At 38.7% G+C, this 27,020-nt stretch overlaps 1 protein-coding gene across 3 annotated transcripts in view; it reads left to right on the top strand.

Annotated features, from left to right (window-relative positions):
- The window catches only part of PLCE1 (phospholipase C epsilon 1), a 163,928-nt gene that overhangs the window by 124,378 nt on the left and 12,530 nt on the right, over nucleotides 1-27,020 (top strand). For all 3 annotated transcript variants that reach the window (XM_055720516.1, XM_055720515.1, XM_055720517.1), the window contains 18 exons: nucleotides 532-1,198; nucleotides 1,694-1,876; nucleotides 2,757-2,874; nucleotides 3,015-3,174; nucleotides 8,476-8,598; nucleotides 8,684-8,820; nucleotides 9,772-10,010; nucleotides 11,035-11,096; nucleotides 11,221-11,386; nucleotides 13,164-13,271; nucleotides 13,692-13,808; nucleotides 13,892-14,050; nucleotides 14,686-14,809; nucleotides 18,382-18,506; nucleotides 19,186-19,303; nucleotides 23,569-23,700; nucleotides 24,816-25,106; nucleotides 25,933-26,096. In XM_055720516.1, coding sequence (XP_055576491.1) covers nucleotides 532-1,198; nucleotides 1,694-1,876; nucleotides 2,757-2,874; nucleotides 3,015-3,174; nucleotides 8,476-8,598; nucleotides 8,684-8,820; nucleotides 9,772-10,010; nucleotides 11,035-11,096; nucleotides 11,221-11,386; nucleotides 13,164-13,271; nucleotides 13,692-13,808; nucleotides 13,892-14,050; nucleotides 14,686-14,809; nucleotides 18,382-18,506; nucleotides 19,186-19,303; nucleotides 23,569-23,700; nucleotides 24,816-25,106; nucleotides 25,933-26,096 — 3,193 coding nt within the window. The remainder of the gene's footprint in view (nucleotides 1-531; nucleotides 1,199-1,693; nucleotides 1,877-2,756; nucleotides 2,875-3,014; nucleotides 3,175-8,475; nucleotides 8,599-8,683; nucleotides 8,821-9,771; nucleotides 10,011-11,034; nucleotides 11,097-11,220; nucleotides 11,387-13,163; nucleotides 13,272-13,691; nucleotides 13,809-13,891; nucleotides 14,051-14,685; nucleotides 14,810-18,381; nucleotides 18,507-19,185; nucleotides 19,304-23,568; nucleotides 23,701-24,815; nucleotides 25,107-25,932; nucleotides 26,097-27,020) is intronic.

The raw sequence follows: 27,020 nt of genomic DNA on the forward strand, positions 1-27,020 counted from the left end.
TTAGGGAGATAGTGTATGTGACTTGGAACAAGTCTCAACATGAATTGTCTTTTGCTCAGCTGGTAGGACATGGGCAGGAGCTGAGGGTGCTGTGGCGATGTGAAGGAGAAGCACTGAGGGTATTCAAGATACCTTGAAGGATATGCAGAGGAAGCTGATTTGGATTTGTTGGCTGGATATCCTTAGGAAAATATGCTTTATTAGCTCTGCTTTGCACAGAACAGTTCGCTTTTTTCTGTGTTCATTAAAGCAATATCAAAACATTGATTAGTGCACTCATACATGTTAGAGGCTTCTGCAGGGAAGAAAACTTTAAGTACTCCATTAGTTCAGAATTGTTGCTCTGTATCTACTGTTTCTAATTATGGCAAAATACTTCAGAAATTTTGGTTGCTGCATACGAGTTTCATGTTAATATTTTAATTAATGTTGGTATTAGTTTTATTGAAACTATAGGAGAATAGATATTCATCAACCAGTGTAAATCAGCATGTATATCACTAAATGTATCTCATCTTTGTTTACATACAGATTTATAATTGGAGATCTTTCTGATTCTGAAAGTGATATATTTGAGCAGTTGAAGGAGTGGGACACAAATTCAACAGAAGAGCAACAAAAGGCTTTCTGCCATGGGATAGAACTCATTCCCTGGTATGTGTTATCTATCAGGGCTGATGTCCATCAGTTCATGCAACAAGGGGCAACCGTTATTCATTATGACCAGGAGACACATCTCTCAGCACGTTGCTTTCTTCAGCTTCAGCCTGACAATAGTACTTTGACTTGGACAAAACCCACAACGGTTTGCCCTGCAAATGCCAAGGCAAAACTGAGTTTGCTGGGTAATACTGCTGAGCTTGGTAAATGTCAGTTTCTTGGTAATACAGGACTGGTGGAAGGTTTTTTGGACTTATTTTCAGCCAAGGCTGTATATATGGGACACTCTGGCATTGATATGCACACTGTGTGTGTTCAAAATAAACTTTGTAACATGTCCCTTGAAGAAAACGGTATAACACTACTTTATGGACTCCATACTACTGATAATAAGTTGCTGCACTTTGTTGCTCCAAAATACACTGCCAGAATGCTGTATGATGGACTGCTGGAATTGACTAAAGCTGTAAGAAAAATGAGGAGATTCCCTGATCAAAGACTACAGTGGCTACGGAAACAGTATGTCAGCCTTTACCAGGTAAAAGATGCTGTGATTTTGTATAAGAAAAGTTCAAAGTTGTCAACAACTTAATGTACTGTAATTAATTTCTGTTATAAGTAAGCTAAGATTAAAGATGAGCACCAAATCGCCAACTTTGTAACACGGCTTAAATCAATAAGATCTGATTCTCCACATAATGTTCTGTCAAACCTTGCATGTTTTCAGTACACTGAAGTTAAATCTTTTTTTTTTATTATGAAGCTCTTCGTATGTTTGCAATTTTGGAGTAAGTATTTTATTAAAGAAGAAGCAATGACTGTACTTGGAAAGGGTGCTGATATACTGAGTGATCAGAGTTAGGGGAAAAAAAAAATCCCCAAAATAGCCCTCTGGTATTCATGCAGTAATTTAAAATTGCCTCCTCTTGATGTTTTATCTTTCATTGGTTCCTTAGAGATATCTATATTATTGCTGAAGAAGATGTGTCTGTTCTTATTTTCTTTGTTTTGTTAACGCTGACAATTTTTGTAGGAGGATGGAAGGTTTGAAGGCCCAACCTTGGCTCAGGCTGTTGAACTGTTTGGAGGCCGTCGATGGAGTGCAAGAAACACAAGCACAGGAACTCTCACTAAGAGCACCGAGAAACCTTGTGTACAGAGAAACAACACTCTGGGAATAAGCACAGCTAAGAAAAAGAAGAAAGTACTCATGAGGGTATAGTATTTTGTTATTCATTTATTTTGTTGCTTATCTGGCTGATTTGTTTCCCTCCTACAGTTACTATGTAGCTAACTGTATTCTGAACCAGAGGAAAAAAGTTAGATGGTAATTTTAAAGCTGTTTGTTGCAGGTTCGGGTTTTGGGCTTAACTGCTTTCCAATAGTTCCGGTTTCTTTTCTCATGCTTGAAGCATTCTCAGGACATGTGGGTGCTGGGGCTAGCAGAAGGGGACAGAATTTTGTTGAGACCTTTAGGTGCCACCTCTGTATAAAAATAAAATATTGCAAATAAAAAAATATTAATATACAAAGTGATATTTGGAGGTGGGTGTCAGTTTCTTTGCTCCTTTTTGTTTTCATGTTCCCAGAAACATCACCACAGTTACTCAGCCTCAGAGTAGCACACAGTTTTATCTTATATGGGTGACAGGAACACTGGACTAAGTCTGGTAGTTTCCTCTCCTTTCCTGGACTCAACCGCTTTCAGCAATAGCCGAGAGAGGAAAATGCAGAGACTAGCAGCTTTACATTATCTACATGTTCTAGTGGGCAGGTAGGGGAGATCCTCAGATGACAAGATCTGTCCTCTTTAGGGCTCCTATGCACCAGCGGAGTAGTGTAAAACCAGCTGCACCACTTTAGAGAGGTGCAATCGTTGCATCTTCTGTGTGATGTCAAACTGAGAACTCCTAATGGTCCCGCACTTTACTATGTATCCTGTTTAAGTTGTCTCTTTTCTCCTGGTATTAGCCCTACAGGAGTCTGCTTTGTAAGGAATAGATGATCTATCTCATGGGATTGTTACAGATTGCACTGTTAAAGAATGGGAATAGTAGTGGGTTTGGGACGTTTATTTTGGTGCTCGTTATTTCTAGGGCGAAAGTGGAGAGGCCACTGATGATGAAATGGCAACTCGAAAGGCAAAAAGCTGTAAGGAATATCGTAATAGGAGTGGTTCGGATCCTCAAGATATTGATGAACACGAAGAACCAGGTAGATATATCACCTCAGTACTTAAAATTCCCTCAGGGTTTTGCTTAAAGTCTTCTTATACAGATATTTTTTATGGTGTTAAAAATACATTTTTACTGGGCCAGATGTAATTGTGCTGCAAACTTTGTTTTTCTCCGTAGATCAAAATATTATTATTAATGCTTCTCAATCTAACAACCTGCCGTCAAGAAGAGCACACTCTCTGACAGCATCTGGATCTCCTAATTTAGGAGCTACATCATCTTCACCAGCAAGACCAGTCTCCTCTCCTGTAATTTCTTCAAGCAAGAGTCAGACTAGGTAAGGACAGAATCAATGCTTTGATTTAAAAAGAAAAAAGTTACTATTACTTAATTATCATCAAATGTGGTTTTCATGTCAAACTGATGAAATTCGACAAAAGCAATACCGGAAACATCATTAGCCGTTTGTTAGACATCTAAAACACATTGTAGAACACACATGACATTTTAGCTGAAATACCACGGTTTAGAGGGTGGCTTTGTAGCAAGTCCCTGAGCAGCATACTTCAGTTTGTCTGTTACAGAAGCAGACTGGAACGCTGTTCCAAAACTACACAAATATGGACTTTAACTCATTCTCCGGATCTTCTCCAAAACATAGTTATAGATGTCTTCTGTATAATGCAAATCACATAAATGTTATAGATGTGTGAACTGGAGTTCTGAGGTTTCTCAGCACAAGTCATTTCTGCCTGTGGGAGTGTTAACTTTGCTGACATTCCTGGTGCTGATTGCAGTACCATCCAGGGCTGCTGAAGGAACAGGTTTGAAATCTTTCTCTTACAGGCCTCTGCTCCTTGAACGTTCATCCTTTCTGTGTCACTTAGGCAGTGCAAAAGGTTGTGCTGCAGTTGTGCAGTGACATAGTGCACTATTGTATTAATCTTAGGAGTGGTAATGGTGCTGGGTGGTAGTAGTTGTAATAGAACAATAATGGTATGTCAGGAATGTGGATGGACATTATGTGGATTATGACATACAAGAAGGTCTCAACAGGGGCCTTCCATTGTCTTTCAAGAGAATGAATACTGAGGTATGGTGATGAGTATGAACCTTGGGCTTTCCAGGGGAGCAATGGTAAATAATGGAATAGTTTACTACTGCTGGTAGAACATTATTTTTGAAGAGACATGTCTTGATTAATGGCTTGTGTTGTATATTTCTAAGGGAGTTTTCTTTTACACTTAAAACAGTTGGTTTGGCATTAGGTGTGAGTAGTAGAGCCGAGCTACCTGTGGACATCTGTAGTTGGCTGCTTCTCCTTTTAACATTGCTTTTTGAAACTCTTATTATGTTCTTTGCTTTTTATTCTTCACTGTCATTCACAAAGATGGGATGGTCATGCCAGACTGGATTTCTCTCTGTAAGATTTTTTCTTTTTTTTTTTTTTTAAGGATTGTAACAGCTTTCTTTTACATTAAACTGAAGGAATACAGCTTTACTACCTCTGGAAAATGCTTCTCTGTTTTTCAAATCTGCTTTTTGCTTTTATGCCAAAATAATTATTGTTCTCTAAATGAGATTAAAAGGCTCAAAAGAGAACTTGCATTCCCAGGGGAAGGACAGCTAATGTTCCTTTAAATCCTCTCAGTCCTGGGTTTCTGTACAGATCCCTGTGCAGCTTAGCACTATGGGCCTCCCCAAGGTTTTCCCTGGCAAAGTTGTCTGGAAACTCCACAGTGTCACTTGATAAAGCTCTCCCCAACTTGATATGACCCTTCTTGTTAGAATTTGCTCAGGGTACAGCTGAGAACAGAATTACATTTTATCAAATACCTTGACCCAGTTTTCATGAGCCGTAAGTAGACTTGGAGCATCGGAGAAAGTTCTATTCTTGGTATTTACCCTTCAGACCCTTGATAGGTCTGAACTGTGCTTGTCACTTTTCATGTGTGTGGAAACTTAACATGTGCCTCAACTGTGGTCAGTAAGTCTAAGCTACCAGTTCGATGGATCTCTGCTTTTTCTGCAAAGTCCTGTGATCATCCACCCTATACTGTTTATCAGTTCACTCCTGGGATCTCTTCCAGAGTAAACCAGCTGGTTGCCTCAAAGATGGAATTTAGGTTCAGTTCTGGGAATGTCTGCTCCAGAGACTTATGTAGTCAGATAGTATGGTTGGATATGGTTAGATAGAGAATTTATGCAGTCTCAAACCATCTACAATATACTGTCCTGTAGGACATATTCCCAGCAAAGACTGTGCCTTCAGACAATCCACCCACAGTCATGGCATGGCCTATTGCTTTGTGTTACATTAAATAAATGGCAGTCTGTCAGGGAATAACGTATGCCACAGCTTATTTCAAACACTTCAGAAAAATAAAAATGATGTCTTAGGGACAGGCAAGCACCATGGGGGACCAAACCAGACCTGAGCCAGTTGCTGAGCGGTGCAGAGCAATGTGAACTTGAGCCTTTCTGCCCCACTCAGAAAATGTGGCAGGGTGGATGCCTTTAGCACTATAGCTATAACTGATGGAGGAGCAGACTGAGGCAGTGGTCTGTGGTAAGGGGTAAGCAGCTGTGGTAAGTGAAGACTGCAAGCAGCGTGATACGCTTCTTGGAAGCTGCAGCCCTTAACAGCAGTGGTACACGAGCAAAGTAAGTTTGGGAACCTCCACAGGCTGAATGCAGACGTCATTTGTTTCTTTTTGCTCCATTTGTTGTTAATTCTGCAATCTCATAAAAATTAAGTTATATACTTGATAAACACAACCAGTTTTATCAGTAGCATCATAAATTAAGATGAAGTGTCCATTTTCCAAAGTAACAAAAAGTTGGAATGACCTAGATGATGAAACAACCTGGGAAATACAGGATCCACTGGAAGTGCTTGTACACATTTGTATGGCTCTGCACAGATTAGAGCCAACAGCGCTTATTGATTCAGATTAGCATCTGGATTTAGACTGAAACATTGACAAGGCTTTGTAGTTGTAGGCGCTGTTAGACAGGAGCTGGTTGTGCATGTTAGTTGAGTGCGTGATCCCTCACAGAACGCAGAACTTAGGAGAGTGGGAAGCAGAGGGTCCCGCCGAGTTGCACAGAAGCCTTTGCAGCACAGAAAACTGAGGTGGTAACAAGTAATTGTTAGCTGCGGTATAGCAGCTAGAAGAAGAGCAAGAGAGATTTCTAGTTCTTTTTCTCTTTCTCTTGCCATATAATACCTGCGTTAAGTTTACCTGACCAGTAAATTAGATCATCTCCTCTAATTGCAAAGTGCTAAATAAAATAAAATTTTGTAAAGTGACAAAATAATTCTAATGTACTGATAACAATTTAAGAAGAGGAGGACCTGGCTATCTTTATTGTATGTTTTCAATAATAGTTATTCCTATAGGTATCGAACGAAAACTAGTATTTTTACATATATAACTCACAACCTTGATATTCCAGACATACTTACAGATAATTCACATTGAGAATAAATCCTTGTACAGTCCAGATGTCCAGATAATTTCCAAACACAGGTAGCCTTCAGCTGTCTTCTGTCAATCTTTCAAGGCAGATGTGCATCAGGCAAATTGCCAAGTTCTTTAGAAATGTAGTGCTGCCTGTTTAGGTGGAGGAAGCAGGGTAAAGGGTGGTAACAGCACTGGGAAACAGATAGGAAGATACAGAAAATTAGAGATGGGGGCTTTTTTGATGAGAGAGTAAACTGCCACTCTCCTTAGCTGTATACAGGTATAATCCAGACTGCTACTAATTACGGTTTTGGTTGTGGTGGTAGTGGGGTTTTCTTAGGGTTTTTGGTTTTGTTTGGGTTTTTTTTTAACAACCTGTATTACTCCTTAGTGATCACATCTGGTGAAATACTGAGCATTATGATCTGCTGCTGGTCTCCCATTTGGTACCCTACAGTTCCAATCTGTTTTCTGTAGTCAAGAGGCTTTCCTCATCATGATTTATTTTTCTTGTCTGATAAAAATGTTAGGAATTATCTTAGTCAAAAAGTTATATGCGGTATGTCAGTACTTGCCATAGCGATGTCAAACACATTGGATATTATCAGCTAAAGCAGATGGTATTTAAAATGCTTTTAAATCACATTCTGTTTTCAATTGCGTGCATCCGTCCCCAGGCCAGGAGTGATCAGGAATCTGATGTAGCATATTTATTTAAAAAGTCACCTGCTTGCAGCAGATGACTGTAAATGTCTTTAGGAACACTGGACAACAAGCTGGCCCTGTTTTTTCATCACAGCTGTTGGAACTGTTTGTACTGAACCTGATGGCAGGATTCTTAGATTAATAGAGCTGTAGATTTGAATGTTATAGAGCAATAAAGTCTGACACACAGTCACCTAGTTTGATATTTTGAAACAGATACAGTAACTTCTGCAGTTAGTTATGGTTTAAACTAGGCAATTCTTGATATTTGTGCTGACTGCTTAGATCCCTCTCTTCAGGATGCTGGTGCTGGCAGATCCCATTCCTGTGGCTGTGTTCATTGGTGTTTAGGCCCAGGAAGTGGCTCAAGAGCTCAAGGCATCATTGTGAGTTAGTACATGACATTCACCAAGGACTTTTTCATACTGCTCAAGGGATAGTTCATTTTGGGGCCTAACTACACTTACTAGGGTAAATCCTGTAGTGGCCTGAAGATTTTGGGATGATGCTTTTGGAAATGTAATGGTTCTGCTTCAAAAACTTTGTTCAGCTGCACAACTTAGGTTAACAATTGCAGTTGTAAAGAAGTTGGTTGGGCTTGGTATTACTCAAGTCAGCTAAAATAAGGAGCACCAAACAGCTAGTTGTTTCTGTGATCATTTTCTGCCTTTGCTCTCAAGAAATTCCAGTCTGCATTCCTTCCTTCAGCCCACAAAGCTGAAAGGAGGAAATCATTAGAATCTCATTTCTAGAAGGAAATGCCCTCCAGAGGCTACTGCCCAAGCCTAAAAGAAGAGGAGGACTGTAGGCTGACCTGTCTTTGAGGTGTCTGATTGTAATCCCAGCTGTTCTTGGGAAGCATCTGGGAAACCCACGGGCTGGAAAACAGTGAGGGTTGAGTGCCAGGAAAGGGGAGGCATTACGCTTCTGAAAATCTGCACTTTTAATGCTCCCAGGTATAAGAAACCCCAGGTGCATAAGGAAAATACTTGTTTTTCTTGCATATCCAGTCAGAATATTACTATTTTATTTTGACAGCACAGAGCTTTAAAGGAATTTTACATACATTTTATTTTTCCCTTAGCAAATCTTCAATGAACCTCCTAGAGAGCCTGTGCTACAAGAATACTGTCATTGTTTTCTTTGAAGGGAAAACGAGAATGCTTTCATTTGTGCCATTTGCATCAGGCCCTTTTGCACGTGGAAGAGTTTTAAATAGCATACATATACATTAATTCTGGCAGTCTCCAGTTGTCTTGAGGGAAAAGAATAGCTGCTATAAAACAAGAAGGTACAAACTGTCCTTATGCATCTTCTGAGATACTGCTTTATTTTCCTCTTCCCAATATTGTTAATAAATGCATTAAGGAGAGCACAAATGAAGTTAATGCAGTAATGCATAATATTTCAATATTTTAATAAGAGATTTAACGTAACCAAACTATAGCAGTCTCTTTCTGATTTAGCACATGGAGCAGCAGCAGCTGGCATGGCCGCGTTAAAGGAGGAATGAAGGGGTTTCAGAACTTCATGGTGTCTGATAGTAACATGACTTTTGTGGAATTTGTAGAGCTCTTCAAATCTTTCAGGTAAAATATATTTTTATTCTGTACTGATCTCATTCATCAAAGTTTATAAAAGAGCAAAACCTGAACTTTTCAAATATTTTCGCAGTGTCCGTAGCCGCAAGGATCTCAAAGACCTTTTTGACGTCTATGCTGTGCCTTGCAATCGATCCGGTTTAGAGCCTGCTCCACTTTACACCAATTTGAAGATTGATGAAAATAGTAGTGGATTCCAGCCTGATTTAGGTTTGTTAAAGAGGGAAATATGGCTGTTAGACTGCTGAGCATCTTCTGTTGTTTACCTTACGAAAAAGTCTCAGTCAGTCTCATAAAGAACTATCAATTGTAAGCAGAGGATTGCTGCTTTACTTCCAGTAATACCTAGTTAACAGGATATAAGACGGGTTCTTTGTTCAGAAATGAAGGGGAGGAAAAGTATTCCTGCTTTACATTAGCCAGATATATTTGTAACGGTACAGCAGAGGCATAAAACTTGTTGCTGAGCGGCTGGGCCCACGACAGCAATCTGTATCTGGTTGCTGGAGCTCTGAAAGGGCTAAAATGCTGAGCAAATGTAAGGAGGAGAAATGAGGGGGCTGTGCCCTGTGTCTCATCTGGTTGTTTCTTTTCTGTCTGGTTTCTTAGTAGATCTGCTTTATGTGGGACAAGGGGGAAGGAAACCTCTGTCCCCCTTTACATTCCCCAGTTACCATAATCTTAAGTCTGGAGCTTTGTCTACATTTAAAGAACACAATCCTTCTGCCAAGCAGCCTGCAGGGAGGGTACAGTACAATTGGCATATGGGACTGGAAGAAGATAAACAGTGATTGCACAGGAAGAATATGGGGTTGCACAGCAAAGGGCAGGCTTTGAGGCTGTATGTGGTGCTGAGAGAAAACAAGAAGGTCTGGGTGACAGTGTTCACATGGCTGTGAATCCGTGTTAAAGGTTCCAGGATTTTGTTTATAGTAATTGAACACTTACAGTCCAATCCCACTGTTTTCATACATGCTTAATACTCCTTCTTCTATTAGTGAGTAGAAACAAGATGGTTTTGTTCTAATTTACTATGTCAGTGCTAAAATATTCAGTTAGATATTCATGTGTATTATATATTACATTATGTTCTACACAGTATATATAATAGACATAATTATATAACTTGTATTTATATTTCCTTTTTTTTTTTCTTCTAAGATTTGTTGACCAGGAATGTTTCAGATCTTGGGCTGTTCATTAAGAGCAGGCAGCAGCTATCAGACAACCAGAGGCAAATATCTGATGCTATTGCTGCTGCCAGTATCGTAACCAATGGTACTGGAGTTGAAAGCACATCACTGGGAATATTTGGAGTGGGAATCCAGCAGCTAAACGACTTCCTAGTGAATTGCCAAGGAGAACACTGCACCTATGATGAAATCCTCAGTATTATCCAGGTCTGTAATGCAAACATCTTGCAATTCCTTTTACTTGAACTCTTGTTACTTCTGTTTTCCTCACTAGCGCTGTCTGCCTGGTAGTCAGAATAGCATATCTGTGTGGATATCTCCTTTCACGCTGATGTCACTACAGTTTACTTGAATTTAAAACTTCATACTGTCTTTATTCTGGGCTATAAAGTTGTGCAGATGTCCATAAATATGTCCATAAAAAGAAAAAAGAAATCATGCAAATAAACAGTTTTATTGGCTGTGTGTGCTTTATCCAGAAATGGATGTCACCGCTTGGGAAAAGTATTCCTGACAGTGCGTTGTTTTCTCCTTGTCTGTGACCACCTATGATAGAGCTTAACCCTAATTTGGAGTTTAAACAAAACACCATTTCCACATATTTTTATTTTATTATAAAAAAAATTTCAGAGCAAACATGGACATTTTATTCCCTTATATACAATGGCTGAAGTGATTAGAAAGTGTGTAGAAAATCCTGAATTCCTCCAAACATGAATAATTAATATACTCCAGACTTAAGCCCTCACTTAGCAGTTAACAAAAGACTAAAACCTGTGTATTTCAACAATCAGCATGTAATATAAAACTGCATAGTTCAAAAGACAGAAATTCTAAACCAACATCAAGTTAGCATACCACAAGTCTCTTTAATTTGAGATAGCGGTGTGGTGTGTTTAAGCACAATAGATAGAAGAAGGATGCCTAATTATAGATGCTTTGTAATTTCAGGTGAAGTGCTACTCTGCTTTGAATGGTAGGCTGGATTAGATGACTTCCCAGCATCCTTCCCAACCTGAATGATTCTATTATGAGTTTAGTTTGCTTGCTTATTGATTGGTAAAACAAGCATGAGCATACTGAAGGGACCTAGTAACTTTATCCACAAAAAACCCCTGGGTTTACATACAAACTAGTTAGTTCAGTAAGCAGACCACACTGTGAAAATACGGAAAAGCTGTATTTCTAAGAATTGTTATTGTATATCTCTTAAATCTCTTTCTCTTTGTAGAAATTTGAACCCAGTGTGAGTATGTGCCAGCAGGGGCTGCTATCTTTTGAAGGATTTGCAAGGTAATTACTTATGTGTTAATCATTATCCTAATATATATATGATAACGTCAGTGACTGATGTTTGTATGACAGTCACAAAAGATTCAGTGCACTATAACATTTCCTCACATCTTCTCACCTCTAGATTTTTGATGGATAAAGACAATTTTGCCTCCAAAAACGATGAGTCACAGGAGAATGCTGAGGACTTGCACTTTCCACTGTCATATTACTACATAGAATCTTCACACAATACTTACCTTACAGGCCATCAGCTTAAGGGGGAGTCCTCAGTAGAGCTCTACAGCCAGGTATGCAGGATTGGATCATTGTGTAGTTTTCAACATGAACTTGTTTGTTTAACTGGCAAGTCACAGAAACATGACCTTTTTGCTTTGAAAATCTAAATGTCCTAAACCCCTGCTTGCAAAATGTTGGAAAACATGATGTGTGGGAAAGCTGTCTTTAAGCACAGTTGTGCTCAAATGCCTTTTCTAAGGCAAAAAAAATGGTTTAGTTTGAGATTCATAGCATGTAGACACCAGTTGGTCTGACCCAACCTACTAAAATTAGACTTTCCCACAGGAAAGACTGATCTAATATTTTAGTTCATTCAGATGTCAAAAACACTACTCAAATACTGTACATTGCACTGCAAAGACAAATTTCAAATGGAACAATAACTTCTAAAAACATTACTTCTAGGAATATTCTAGAGTTTTTTAGACTGCCTGTTTGGTGGTGAACAGGAAAAGAACAATTTCTCCCTGGGGCTTTTGCTTCTGTGTGTATTTGTGTGTGTGTATATATATATATTTATAGTTGTGTGTCTGTGTATTTACCAAATTCTAGAGAAAGCATCAAACTTCCTGTGAGTAGTGTTTTCATTACTCTTGATGTTAATGACTCACCATTGAGAAGGGCTCATCTGGTGTCCCATGTGCTGCTTCTCTTGGAGTTATAAGACAGAGGAATGAGGCTGTGTCAGGAAAGCCCAAATAACATGATTGCATTGAATAAAGCAGTTGCAAAGGAGGTTCCTGTAGTAGCACTGCACGGAGTGATGTATTGGTAATGGGTGGGAAGTGAGATAGAGCTCAGCTGGCTCCAAAACTTGCACGATGCAGAAAAGCTTCTTCTTGTCCCTCAAGCAGTTGTTGCCAGAAGAGAAAGGGCACCTTGTTCTGGCTTTCACAGAAGCGGTGGTGTGCCCGTTACGGACACAACTGTCTGAAATCAAATTACTCAGGTTTTGAGTAGGACAAGTAATTTTTTCTTTATTCATGAATGTTTTTGCTGGAAATTCGTTTGTTTGTTGAGATCTTTGTTTTCAGTAAAAATATTTAATTGTAATACAGATAACTCTTTCAATGATAGGCATGCTAAATATTGATAGCAATAACAAGCTGGGCTGCCAGCAGATGGGTTAGCTTATCTTCCCCTTCATCCTTCCTCTTTGCTTTCTTCAGTGGTTTTCTGGCAAGTAGGGCTTTCCAAAATAAATGAATAAATAAAAGGTGGATGGATGGCTGTAAATTAGCTTAATATCATTCAATAAGATGGCCCGGCACATATCCTTTCTAACTATCCTCATGGAAGTTATTCGTAAGACATTATTTTCAGACCTTCATCTATTCAACACCACCAACAAAACAAACAAGCAAATAAACTGAGATGCCATACCTGTAAGCTGTCATGGTAGCAACCTGGAATAAATTGCCATGTTGCTTTATAGCTGCATATAGGTAGAAATATGGAAACGTTTCTCTGTCAGAACATTAAGCCATACATTAAGAACCACTTTCTGCAGCTTCTGTGTCCTGTAAGACGCCATGAATTTCAAAGCTTTATGGTACTTCTCACAAGAACATAAATGCTTCCTTAATTTTCCCACTCTTTCCCAACCTAGGGAATTCAGTTAGCTGGGAACTATTGCTTCTGTGGGCTGTGTTTACTCCACAGAGACAGCTCTTTCCAGCGCTTTTCCTGAATCATTGAACTTTCATTTAGCTCTGCAATGTCTGTCTTCTGCTTTGATGGAATGAGACTGTGGCTTATATGTGCTTATACTGTTCAATTGCATTTTAGGTTCTTTTACAAGGCTGCAGAAGTGTAGAATTAGACTGCTGGGATGGCGATGATGGGATGCCTATAATTTATCATGGACACACTCTTACTACTAAGATCTCTTTTAAGGTATGATGGTAGTTGCACATAGAAACAAAAAAAAAAAAAGAGAAGAAAATCAGTAACAATTTCTCTAATGAAGGAAAAGATTCACTTACTAGAAAATCCCATCCTAATGGGCTAAATCCTAATAGAATATGGACTACATCAGACATGAACTCCTCAATTGTAAACATTATGCTTTTCAAATTAGTTTTTGTAGCACATGTGCTGTAATTTTCTGTCTTTGTTGTCAACGTAACTAACATAAGTAGCTGTTACCAGTTCTGTGGTAACCAGTTTCTAGGTTGATCTGTAGGAGCTTGCTTTGAAAGCAAATTGTGGATTCTTTCTTCTTTTAGAGAGGAAAATGGATGCCGCCTTTGCTCCCCTTTCAACTAACAGTAAGTTAACTAAATGCTGCAAAATAATCACATTCTTTTCTCACAGGAGGTAGTCGAAGCTATTGATCGCAATGCATTTATCACCTCTGACATGCCAATTATCATATCAATAGAAAACCACTGTTCATTGCCTCAGCAACGCAAGATGGCTGAAATTTTCAAGGTAGGCCATAAATTGTGATAAATTATTCTAAACACACGCATTGGGATTTTTCCATAATACATCACATGTTCTTAATATTTCAGAACGTATTTGGAGATAAGCTGGTAACAAAGTTTTTATTTGAGAGTGACTTTTCTGATGATCCCATGCTTCCTTCACCTGGTCAACTGAAAAGAAAAATTCTGCTTAAAAACAAGAAGCTGAAAGCCCATCAAACACCAGTGGATATATTGAAACAAAAGGTAAAGTCCTTCCTTAATAGCAAGCAGTGAAACCTAACTTTTTATAGAAATATTTCATGTGTGAAGTTTTTGCCATTCTAGTATGTATGCTTATACCTATATGAGAATTTTTTTGTTTTCTAAAAATAAGGGCTGCGTTTCTGGTAGTCTCAATTTAACAATGTTTATGGTTAGTCAGCAGTTAGATTGAATCCTTAAAAACTAATTGCTTTTACTCAAAATGTAAACACAATTGAATTAGAATTCAATTTTTATATCAGAATAAGTAAATAACACTGATGGTACCAGTATATGGACATTCTCCATCTTTTAAAAAAGTTTTAAACAGTTTCCAAAATAGCATGCCTCAGACTGGAAGAAGGGAGTCTTGCTCTGAATAATGTGCAAAGTGGACGTTTTCCTATAATTAATTAGGTTTCATGTCTTACTGGGTTTTTTTTATTACCAGTACAATTTTTCGTTATATTCATACCCTTAATATGGTATTTTAGTTTGATCTTAATAATTTTACTTACTTCTCATTGTATATGTTCAGTGCTTTCATATACATAAAATAAGATGCAAACAGTGATGAAAACTCTTTTGCTTTTTAAAAATAGTTATCAATAATATTCTAAGTGGTTCTGTTGCTGTAGGCTCACCAGCTGGCACATATGCAAGCACAGGCTAGCAATGGTGCTAGCAACCCCACGCCTACCAATGAAGAGGAAGAAGATGAAGAGGATGAATATGACTATGACTATGAATCTCTTTCTGATGGTAACAATATTTATTTATTTATTTATTACTGTGCTTTTGTTAGAACTGTAGCAGTAAGGCATGTAAATATTCTAGTTGAGGAATGATGTAGAATGTAGCAATGTTCATCTCACCTTGTGAGATGAAGGTGTATGAAATGTCCTTGGTGGCACTTTGGTGCGGTAGCCTATAATACTGTGAAAATAATTTCACTGAAGACTTGAGTATGACTTTAACCCCAACCATTAGATGTTTTAACTGTGCAGTGTATGCTAAACTGTAGTCTTTATAAATTATATTATTTATATTATGCAAAAATGATTGTGTTTGTAGTGTACTTTATATACATTCCCCGGTATTGTCTTTTGTAGGGAGTTCAGACACCTGAAAGCTTAAGGTTTACAACAGGCTTATCCCTTGCATTGGCATGACTGCCATTAAATTGATCTGAGATACAGATGCTCCAAAGTCCTCCTTGGTTACTGTCTCGTCCCAGAGACCCCTGAAGGACCTATTTTAGTTACACTTTCAGTATCGGCTGTTTACTTCATGTGTAAAGGCAGAGAAGCCACTGAGTCCCTGGCTTGTTCAATAAAGGTGGCTTTATTAAAGCTTTAGCTGCTCAGTGAAAAAATGGCAAAGTGTGCCTTACTGGCTTGCCTTGTAAGTTCATGTGCTGTCTACGCTTCAGCTATCCTAGCCTTCAAGAACTGGCAGTTTAGCATAAATCCACCGTTAGGAGCAGTTTAAAGATTGGATATGATGATTGGCATGCCAGAGGTGGTGATAAATACTGCAGTTACAACTTCCACTGCTTCCTTAGCTCTCTGGTTCAGTCAGACACGTTTGATTCAACTCCAGATGAAGGACAGCTTCACTGAGGCAGCTGAGATGAAGTCATGCATCTTTTGCTTGTCTTGCTGTGGAGCTGGTAGATTCTGGTAGAGCAAACAGCTGGAGTCAGAAACATTTGATCCTTTCAAGTTCTGTTGAAGGACATTACTCAAAACCACCATGCATGGATTGAACAAGTCAGATGCATCTAAATGGGTTACTTGTTATTTTTAATTGGTAATTTTCAGAGAACATATAAAAGTAGATCACAGTGCATTTACCCAATAAGACCACAGCAACGGTACAAGTGATACCAAGCTCTTTGGGTAGTTAAATGCTGCACTATTGTTAAACTTCATGAATGAGTCATAAAACTGACCAAGGGGACAAGAAAGTTACAGGTGTGCTTCAGTGTAGCTTAAATACTGCTTATATGATTCTAAGCTCAACAATGGCAGTATCAGTTTGGGAGATCATGGAATTACTGAAACTTTTCAGAAATCCTCAGGCTGGTTTGCAGCGACAGCCAAAAGACGGGGATCATCAGGTACACTACTGAAAACAAAACATCCTTTTGCTTCTATATAAAACCTTATGTGCCACAACTTGAGTTCAGTGTCCAGTTATTGCCTCCAGATCTCAAGAAGGATATGGTGGAGTTAAGAAAGTTTGGAGAGAAGGGCAACTAAAAAAAGGGAGTGTGACAGTGGCCTTGCATGAGTCTGAAAAGGCTGGAATTCTCTGGCTGGTAGAGAAAAGGACTGAGGGGTGAATTTGAAGCAAGTTTACTAAATTATGAAGTGGCGGATAAGGGGAGTACAGAGCTGTTACTCATTAGACCTAGGAGGTGCTCAGTAAAGCAAGTGGAAGATCAGTCTAAAACAGGTAAAATATTTCTTCGGTGCAACCGGTAGTAAACGTCTGGAATTTGCTGCCATGGGAAATTGCAGAGGCAAACATCAAATTCACGGACAGGTTCATAAGCAAATGTTACAGGTAGAAATGTACTGTCCAACGTTCCTGATACTCAGCAGTTGTGAATGTTGAGGTGGTACTAGGGAAGTGGACCATGGCTGGTGGCTGGATGCTCTCTAAACACCATCTCCTATTGCCACTGTCAGAAAGAGAATGGCAAGCTGGATGGACCATCAGTCTGACACAGCTGGGCGTGTTCTCCTAGGTAAACAGTAACGTACTTCACTCACTGAACCTTTAAGTCTAATGGGTACCTGTTTAAGTTCTAGGTACCATGTTCAGAGAAGACATAAGGCTCGAGCATACCCTGCAGCACAGGACTTCTTTCCAGTTGGTCTCTTACTTACATTTCTTGCTTCTGTGTTTAGTGATTTAAAAAATAGTTACAGAATTAATGAATGCAGTTCAACACCTGACGCTGCTTGTGGGATAGCAGTATTATTTATGCTAGTATGAAAATTTGATTTGGTGCTAGTCCTGCCTTCAGTTGAGTTTTGCTAGAAAGTTGGCCTAACTGGCTACCTGAGAATACTCGTTGTGTGGAGCAAGGTGGAGACAGCGTAGATGTAAATTGCTGTGAAAAACTTAATTCTTTGTTAACAGACTTGCCAGGAAACTATTGCAAGCGAACTGCAGTAAGTGATGTTTGAGCAATGTTCTAGTTAAGAGAAAGTTTGAGAAATCTGAAGTCTAGCAAGAAACATTCACACCTTCCCATATATGAAGGAATCTGTGGCATGATTTACTGCTTTATTATAGTGATTATTCTTTGGGATCTTCAATTACGTTAATATTTTAGCAAAACTAATCTAAACAATGTTCTGTAAACTTTCTAAAAGATTTTCAGTTTTATTTTCCTTACTGATACATTAGGTTTGCGTAAGGCTAATAGTTTTACAACTGACACTTAATTTTCATTTCTCTGGCTGTAAATCTTAATTTCCTTTACTCTTATTCCCTCTCTGACTCTGTTTCCCTGTAGCTGATGTCCTTAATGCTTCTCCTGCTGCTAACAGCCAGGAAGGTAAAGGCCGTTTGGTTGAGCATTTTAACTGCATGAAATCAGCACTGCATCTCCAGCCTGTTAAAAGTGACAGTGTGAATATGTGGTTTCTACTTTGTGTTAAAAATGCAATCAGATATTCTTTCTATGGCATTGTTAACTGCTCAGGAACTGTTAAAAGGCTGCATGTGTGACACTGGTTATGCATAAAAAGAATATGGTCAAAGCATCAGGAATATCAGGAATGAAATAAAACCATTCCTTTTGTGACAGTTACAACATTTTTTTCCAGAAAGACTGAATTAGTAGGTGTAATATTCTCTGATAAATATGTAGCTGTGAAGAGGAGTTTCTATAGATGTAAAAAATACTTGTTCATGGTGAATGTAAGGAGAGGAAAACCAAACCTTTCTGTACAAAGACGTGTACGTGTTTGATGTGGTTAATTGTGTTTGGACTTGAGCAATTCTTTGTCGTTCGGGAATATCAGTTGTTTTCAGATAGCAAGCTTAATTCATTAGATGATTTTGTTTTAAGTGTCTTCTGAGCACAAAAGGATGGGCTTTAAAAGAAGTGCAGCGTATTAACCAAAGCCAAGCATTAAAATTTTAAATTAGAAAGTTACTACTAAAAGATATGCTTTGACCAGTAAATGCATTATTTTGGCGTCTGGTTATTTGGATAAGATTCACAGCATTGTCCACAAATACTGTTAATTCAAATTCAATTTCCAGTTGAAATTGTTTGGCTTTATGTTTATTAAAATCCCATTAATTTTTAGATAACATTCTTGAAGATCGACCTGAGAATAAATTATCAAGTGATAAACTACAGTTTGAATATAATGAAGAGACTGCCAAACGAATAAAGAAGGCTGATTGTGCTACTTACAATAATAAAGGAAAGGTAGTTCTGCTTTTTCCCCCTTTCTTCTCAGCCACACTTTGATATATAACCAGCTTCAAAAGGATTCAAGACATCAGATGGCAAATGTGCTTTAATGAAGACAAATAGTAGAAAGCATGGAAACACGCCAGAGAAAATAGAACAGAGCAAATGCTCAACATGCTGTTCAAGAAGAGTCCTCAGAAGGCTGTTTTATATACAGGCTGAAAATTTTAACTGTGGTTGCGCTCAGTAAAGGACTCCATTGAAACTAGATCCAGAAGTTTATTTAGATATCCAGTTCCCATTAACATCTATGGAACTGAAGATTACTTCTGAATCTTCAGCATCTTTGTATATCAAATGCCACACTATGATACCAGATAGACACATTACCTTTTATTAAATCATCTGACAGCTGAACCAGTGTATTGCTGTTTAGTAAATCGTACTTTCTTCTGAACACAGATGTGTTTTGTCTAAATGTTTGTAGAACTGACTGATTAAGGCCTTTTCAGGCTACAGCAATATCAGTAACGGTATTGATGCATAAACCTGCACACAGAGATGCGTTAGGCGAAGACAGTGAAACCATATAGGAAGAATGAGATAAAGGATTTTAAGGACATGAGTAAAATATGCAAGAGTACTTTAACAGTCAGTAATTTTATTATTATATGCTCTTGGAATTGTCACTTAGGTTTACGACATGGAGCTGGGTGAAGAATTCTATCTTCCGCAAAACAAGAAGGAAAGCAGACAGATAGCCCCAGAGCTATCGGATCTTGTCATTTACTGTCAAGCTGTGAAGTTCCCTGGTAAGTACACTGCCCTGGTTTATTGCTTTAAGCTCTCTAATTCTTGGAGACATTGTGTTTATGTTTTGAAATAGTACAAACGTTTTTAAATGGAAGTAGTTGAGGAGCCTTTTTCTTAATGATTTGGTAGTCTACATAATAGTAGCTGGCTGAGAAGTAGTATTCATAAATTATGTGAAGACATATTGTTTGTCATGCTTAAAATGTTTACAAAAGTGAAATTTGCCAGTCTTCACAGCTCAGACAACTGCTTCATTGCCAAATGCCAGAGACAGAAAGCTTTACCTTAAGAGCTCTGAGTTTCCATGTAAGGACCTACTGAATTAGGAAAGGAAAATACTCTGAAAACCTTGCAGGAAGAGCTTGTCACATTTCTTTACGTGACCTCAGTTTAGTGTTTCACTTTTGCCTACAGCTGCATCTTCTGTTCTTTCTTTAGGGGATGGGAGGGGAGCCATTTGTGGGGGTAAAGCAGCCTTTTCCTGGGGTGGGTGAGGACAGCTGATTGCACACTGGCACTTCTTATGGAAGGGGTTAAGGAAATAGGAGGGTCATCTTTTGTACAGTAGGAAGAATAATGTTTGCAGAGGAAAAGGAGAAGGAGTAGCTGAAGAGGACATCACTGATAGTTTCTTGTTCAGTACTGAAACATGAGGTTGAGTATGTTTTGGCTCATACTGTGTACATAAATACTTTTAAATTGAGAATTTATTGTTTATTGATGTGTTTAATGTTTTGAATGAAAAAATCTGCTTTCTAATGGAATGCTTGTCTGTGGAAAAGTTAGCAATTCTGCCAAATCATGGTCTTATACAAATAGAACTATAATCAGATTAGAGAAGATAACCAAACATAAAATAGTGTCAAATAGGCAAGGCAAACATGCTGATAAATGGAGACACATTCTTTTATAATCTTCTGTAACTTTTAAGAATTGTAGGTGTCACTTGTAAAAATAAAAACTTATTAAAATTCAAATCTGATACTCTTTTAAATGAAACTTGCAATGAGATATCTTCCAAATAAAAGATTTTCTTTTAAAGAATTATATTCAAGATGAAACAGATAGTTTAAGTTGTTCCAAGCGTTTTGACACACAAAGAAGTTCTGATGTCTAAGAAAACTTTAAAATATTTCAGGTTTTTAGTGTAATTTCAGATATAAAAGAAATACCCGCTTTCCTTATTGGATTTCTTCCTCTTGCTTTAAAGGGGGCATGAATAGAAAATTAAGAAAATTAGTTCTTTTCACAGATGAACACAGGAAGCTGTAGAAGTTAGTTTTCCGTCAAACTTTGTCTCCTTTGAGACAAACTGCCTTCTCTGCAAGATATGGAGACTTCCATGGCCACCACGCTACTGATTGGTACTGCTCAGCTGGAGGGCACAGACATGGTGCACTGCTACACCCCAATGTTGTCCATTAATAATGAGAACAAGACTGTGTAGCTCTGTGACTGGGTTCTTAACCAAATGCAGTTTTGGGAAATCAGAAAAGGGAAGAGTTTTGGAAATAGGGAGGGCAGAATTCATGTCAGTGGCTGATCAGTGCTGTAAATACTTTATTTCTCCTGTCTTTGTATATTTCTGTTCTGTTTACAGTTGCCTTTGTCCCCGAAACAAACAAGTTAATCACTGATTTGTGACTACAAAAAAGAAAATGTTCACTTATCCTAGCCTACTGAATAACACAGACTTCCCTAAGTGCTCCCTGGTCAAAACAGAATTTATCATGTGGAGAAAATAACATTTCTTGTTTATAAAATCTCTGATAACAAGGAACTCACCACGGCTCTTGTTGTTTCAGTGGTTTGTGACCCTTACAGCCCTTGCTTAACTTCAATTTCAGCCTGTTGGATAGCATCATACCATTGTCTAAAAGGGTGAAGTTCTGTTATGTTGGGTCACCCAAGATGAGGGCAGTGAAGCATACCTGAGCACGGTACTGCTATAATCCACTGGCATATGGCTCACTGCCTTGGTGCTGAGGATCCTTACACGAGTCGAGAAAGCTAAGCACATAAAAACAGGATCTGCACAATTGAGTGCAGAGAGCCAGTAGTCACCTGAGCTAACCAGCATGAAATTCAGTCACCATCTCCATTGTATCAGACTCTCTGTCCCTATGGTATCACTTTTCAAGAAATTAAAGGGAACATAAAAAAGGGCACACTACATAGAAAAGCACCGTAAATTATTTTTCAAGGTCTGCAGCCCCACAGACTGTTGGTCTGAAACATGTGGTGAGAAGGTGACAAACGCAGTTTAACCTGTTATTTTAGTATGATTAGAACAAAAAGGGCAGGGAAGTTGGCTCTCCTCTGGATTAAAAATCTAAAAGCCGTAAAGCAGTGTGGCTATATCTAACAGGAGAGTCAGACACTAAATTCTGTAACTCAAAGGATACAGCATACGGGTTACAGGGAAAGAAAAAAGATGTGCGCTGTCATTATGGTAGTACGATAGATAGATAGGGTCTGTGTGTGTTATGGTGGGATCTAAGCTGGTCCTACTTTGACCACAGATGAATTCCATGTCCTTGCTTTGTGAACCTATGAATAGGTGACGCTATGTTTGGGAGTCAGGTTTGAATTGGAGCTGGTCCCTTGGAGGAGGCCTGGCACATGCCAAGCATGGCCATGGCAAAGACCTAAAGAAAGCTCTCAGCTGCAGCTTAGCCTGTGGCCGTCACAGGCTTCAGTTAACCTAGTTCGGGTTTTGCATTGCACACTCCGGTGATTTATGAAGTTAGTCTGCTTCCTTAGTGACTGTCCCCACAACAGGGTTTTGAAACCTGGATCTCGCTTGCCAAGTCCATTTGATCCATTGAGAACTGGGATTAAACATGCTGGAAGCACCCAGTGCATAACTCCTCATTCTTTAGTCAGTTCATATTCCTTGATCTCAGTTTCTGCCACCTTCTGTGGTTTATGTGTATGCTTTGGCCCAACGAGGTGGTATGTCTCCAACACTAAAAACATTTATGTATACCCTGAATTTTACTAACCCAAGCAGTTCCACTGAAACTATCAGCATAATTTTACTAAGTACATGTAGGCATGCCTTAAAGATTGAGAGCTGAAAATTTACAGCTGTGGACAGAGTTCAGTAGAAGAGAGTCCAATGTATCCTCTGTATGATTTACATTTGTAGTTGAAGTATTGGTATTAAATCCAAAACTGTCTTTAAGCAGGTGTGAACTGATGTGAGTTCACGAGGACTGTTTTATGAGTCACAGTTAGGCAAAGAGCAGTACGCTTGCTTTGTTGTATTTTATATCAGAAGTACATCTGGGGTCTCGGAGAGCATCCCACACCTCGCTGCTGTGGGTCTCAGAATAACTGTGAAGCATTTTGACTGACTTTAATTTTGGTCTGCCATGTGCTCTCTCCAAGTCAACAGAAGGAAACTGACCATTGGGGGTATTAAGGCTGTTTCCTTCACTGGGATTTAGGTCATGATTTTAATGATTGTTTTGCTAAGATGCGTGTTTGAATAATAGCAATACTAGAGCTTTCCAGCTCCACTTCTAGTACATACTGGCTTAATGGATTTTGCACACCTACCAGATTTCCCACCATTGAAGTACAAATTCTAAACAGAAGAAGATAACTGAAAACATATTGAAGTTTAACTGTTTAAACAACAGCATTTGGGCTTTTTCCTTGACATTTTGTCTTTAAATCATATTCTTGCATTTATTTAATTATGTAGGTATCCTATACTAGATTAATTCCATTATGTTCGCTACTGTACAGTTTTATTGCTTCTCTAGAAAGGAATTTAAAAAAAAATATTCTAAGGATTAATACATTGGGACTGTTAAGAATACGTTGGGACTGTTACTGCAGGTTTTTTTAGTATTAATTTAGGACCATTTGGTAATTTGAGACAGAGCCACTACCTTCCTTCAAGCCAAAAAGTGGAGGAAAGCTCCAGATAACAGTTATATATCACAGATAACTATATTTTGTATTGCTTCATACAAGTTTTTATATACATTACATATATAAAAATACTTCATATATAAAGTTGTATATAACTTTACATATAAACATAACTTTTTATACGCACACATGTGTGTATAAAGACATGTATGTATGTAAAGGTGTCAAAATTAAATTTTGGAGAAAAACACACTGCTTGTCCCGTGTACTATGTAATAGGAGTATTCATGCCTTCAAAAATAATGTAAAATATTATGGAAAATGTTATGCCCTCTTCGTCATGTTTTTTGGCTCATTTACATTACGTTTATGGGAACAGGCTTGTCAACTCTAAACCCATCTGGCTCTAGCAGAGGAAAAGAAAGAAAAAGCAGGAAGTCCATCTTTGGCAACAACCCTGGCAGGCTGAGCCCTGGGGAGTCAGCTGCTCTTGCCAAAGCATCTGGAAAAGGTAAAGTTCGCATCTTCTTTCACCAGTCACATGGACTGACTCTGTAATCCAACACATGTACCAGACCAAGTTGTTAAAGATCAAATACTTTACAGTGTGTAAGCTGTTGAACTTGGGAGTGGTTTTTTGTTAGTGCAGCAGCTATTACAGTAACACTAATATAACTGAAGTGTTGACTGTGGAATGTTGAAATAGGATTACTTGGTTTGGAATATGATGACCCTAATTCATAAGTGATTCAAAACTAACATACATTTTAAGTGATATATCTTAAACTTTGTGTTTTAAAAGGTATGAATGAATATTTTCAAAGTACAAATAGAAGGCAGAACTGTTGGGCTGGATCCAGAAAAGGATTTTTAGTGTCTGAAGTAGGACTTCATTGCCTAAAATTCAGTCAAGTACAAATGTGTAATTGCATACACTCCCGTGTTCCACCTTGGAAGTATATAGACTCCACAGGTGATTCAGTTTGTGTACCTGGACAATGATGTAATGAAATACAAAGGAAGTACAGAAAAGGTTCTGAGGATGAGATCCAGATACCCTGCCTTTCAGGTGAATGACATAAACAGAGCTGTACCCTTTCTCGTACACTTTTTCTGGTCAAGGAATGTTGCATTGCTTTCAGCCCAAGGGCAGGGCTGCAGCAGACAGGTTAGATTCCCTTCTAGAAGCCAGTGTCCTAAAAATGAAGAAGTCTAGTGCCTAATTCTAAAGGATATGAGTATTTTTCTGGCTTTGTCCCCTAACTCTTATGGCCTCTGTAGACTGCCAGTTTGGGGACTTAGCAGGCGGGTTTCAATCTTGCCTCCCTTCCTCATGTAAAATGTCTAAATGAGAAGAATGGAATTTTATTCAGGCAAATTCCAATCAAGTTTTTATTTATGAAAATGGTTGTTAGCACATCTAATCATGGTATCATTTCAATACCTAAACATTACGTTTCTTCTCGTGGATTGTTCTTACTGCGTAAAAAGGAGTGTGGCACTTACACTGAGGATCGCCTTTTTCTACCGTGACCAAAGTATGCACATATACTTCACTAGAAAACATTGAATTTTTGGAGTTTCTGGATCTGCAGCTGTAACTTGGGGGTACTGTTTATTTTCAAGGTCCTTTTGAAGTGATGCGGCAGACCTGGGAAGAGCCTTCCTCTCCTTACAACTCTCCAGCTTCTCTCAGTGCTATCATAAGGACACCCAAGTGCTATCATATCTCCTCCCTGAACGAGAACGCTGCCAAGCGGCTGTGCAGGCGGTACTCACAGAAGCTGATCCAGCACACCACCTGTCAGCTCCTGAGGACCTACCCCGCTGCCACGCGCATCGACTCCTCAAATCCCCATCCACTCATCTTCTGGCTCCATGGCGTACAGCTTGTGGCTCTTAACTACCAAACAGATGGTATGGATACACAAGTGCACATTTTAATATGTTTTAAGTGTGAAGTAAGTCCTTAAACTGTGAATTTGGCCTTGATGTTTGCTTTTACCTATCACGAGGGGATGTACCTGTCTGTGCACCCCAGCAGAAGCAGGCTCATACTATGACCATCTGATCTTTCAGGGTAGTGACCCCAGAGTTCAGGAGCTATTATGTCAATGCAGCAAATCTCCTGATAGCACGGAAGTGCCTGGACAGCAAAACCTTCCATTTTTATTTTTATTTTATTGCTGAAGGTTGTTTGGTTTTTTTTTTTTTTTCCCCAGTCAAGCAGCAGTTTTCCCTTTCTGATAATTTCAAGTGTAAAAACAGTATTGAACTTTTTTTTCACTGAAGTTGCTGCCTCACGTGCTAGTTTAATGTTGATCAAAACATTTTGGGGCCATTTTCTAGCCTATCTTGTGTTCTTTCACCTTTTCAATGGGGGAGCCATTAGGTCATCTACAAAGCTACATAGTCAATGCTTTTTCATTCTGCAGTTCACGGCAAATACCTAGAAACTTCTCGGACAACAGGTGCAGGCAAGCCCTACAGCTGGATAAAGATAATGGGAAGGGATAGAAATGAATGAACTGTTCTTACAGTTTTGTATGATTAAGCATTGGATAAATTGGATAAATTATAGCTGTCTCTGAATCCAAGAATGAATTGATAGTACATGACTAAAAAAAAACCCCAACCAACCAAACAAACAAAAAAACAACTTAAAACCTATCTTCATCTTCACTGTTACATCTTCCCCTTGTACCATTGTTCTTTGTCAATTTTGGCTGCCTTACTTTCACAGATCTTCCTCTGCACCTTAACGCAGCGATGTTTGAGGCCAACGGCGGCTGTGGATATGTTTTGAAACCTCCTGTTCTGTGGGATAAAAATTGCTCAATGTACCAGCAGTTCTGTCCGTTAGAAAGAGATCTTGATAATAAGGAGCCAGCTATATATTCTTTAACAGTAAGTACGTGAAGAGGGAATCTCATACAGCCAAACAGACAGAAGTAGACAATGTTTTAACTACAGTCTGTAACCAGCATTACAATTACGCTTCTGTATGAAAAGATGGAACCTTTAATTGTTGCTTGTACTTCTGGAGGTCAGCATAAGTAACAGAAACGAGAGGGGGAAGGAGCAAAGAATTGCCTTTATTTTATTTTATTGACTGCTTTGTATTCATAGTTACTTTCACGTTTCCTTCACAGTAGTTGTTGATCTCCAGTCCTGAAAGCATTTTCCCTGGGACTACACAACTGTGTAAAATTATACGTGTGCCTGGATGTTTCACGCATTTGTGAAGACTTGAGAAGCTACACAAAAAGCCATTATGAAAAGCTGTACTGAATCTTCAAAAAATACTTTTTTACCATTATAAAAGATACATAATTGATGGATTTATGGCCCCCAAAAATGTATTCTAAGCAGCTAGTCCTTTCCAGGAAATGTTTCAGAAAAGTGAGATTTATAAGAACCAAAATTGTCCCAGCTGTGGTAACTGCACACCTAGTTCTTGTGTTGTGTATGCCAAAGCAAGCCAGAGGTCAGGGCCATCATCCCAGACTAATGATCTGAAAATCTGATCCTTTTTGACTACGTTACTGGTACATTCTTTCTGGATTAACTTTCAGATGCTTTGAATGGTTACACTCATGATGTATAGTGTATTTCTTTCAGAGGAAAGATACTGTAGCAACAGTGTGGCGGGGAGGCAGGATTGAAGTAACTGCTGCTGAAATTACTGCTCTGGCAATTACAAAAGTAGGAGAATGTTGTAATTAAATCAGCACGTTAACAGACTGTGCTTAGGAGTGCGCTAAACAATCTTCAGCTCAGAATCATGACAGTAAACGATCACTGCACTAACCGGTTTCTCTGCGTACTCCT

This window comes from Falco cherrug, chromosome 9, assembly GCF_023634085.1.
Source record: "Falco cherrug isolate bFalChe1 chromosome 9, bFalChe1.pri, whole genome shotgun sequence".
Lineage (NCBI taxonomy): Eukaryota > Metazoa > Chordata > Aves > Falconiformes > Falconidae > Falco > Falco cherrug.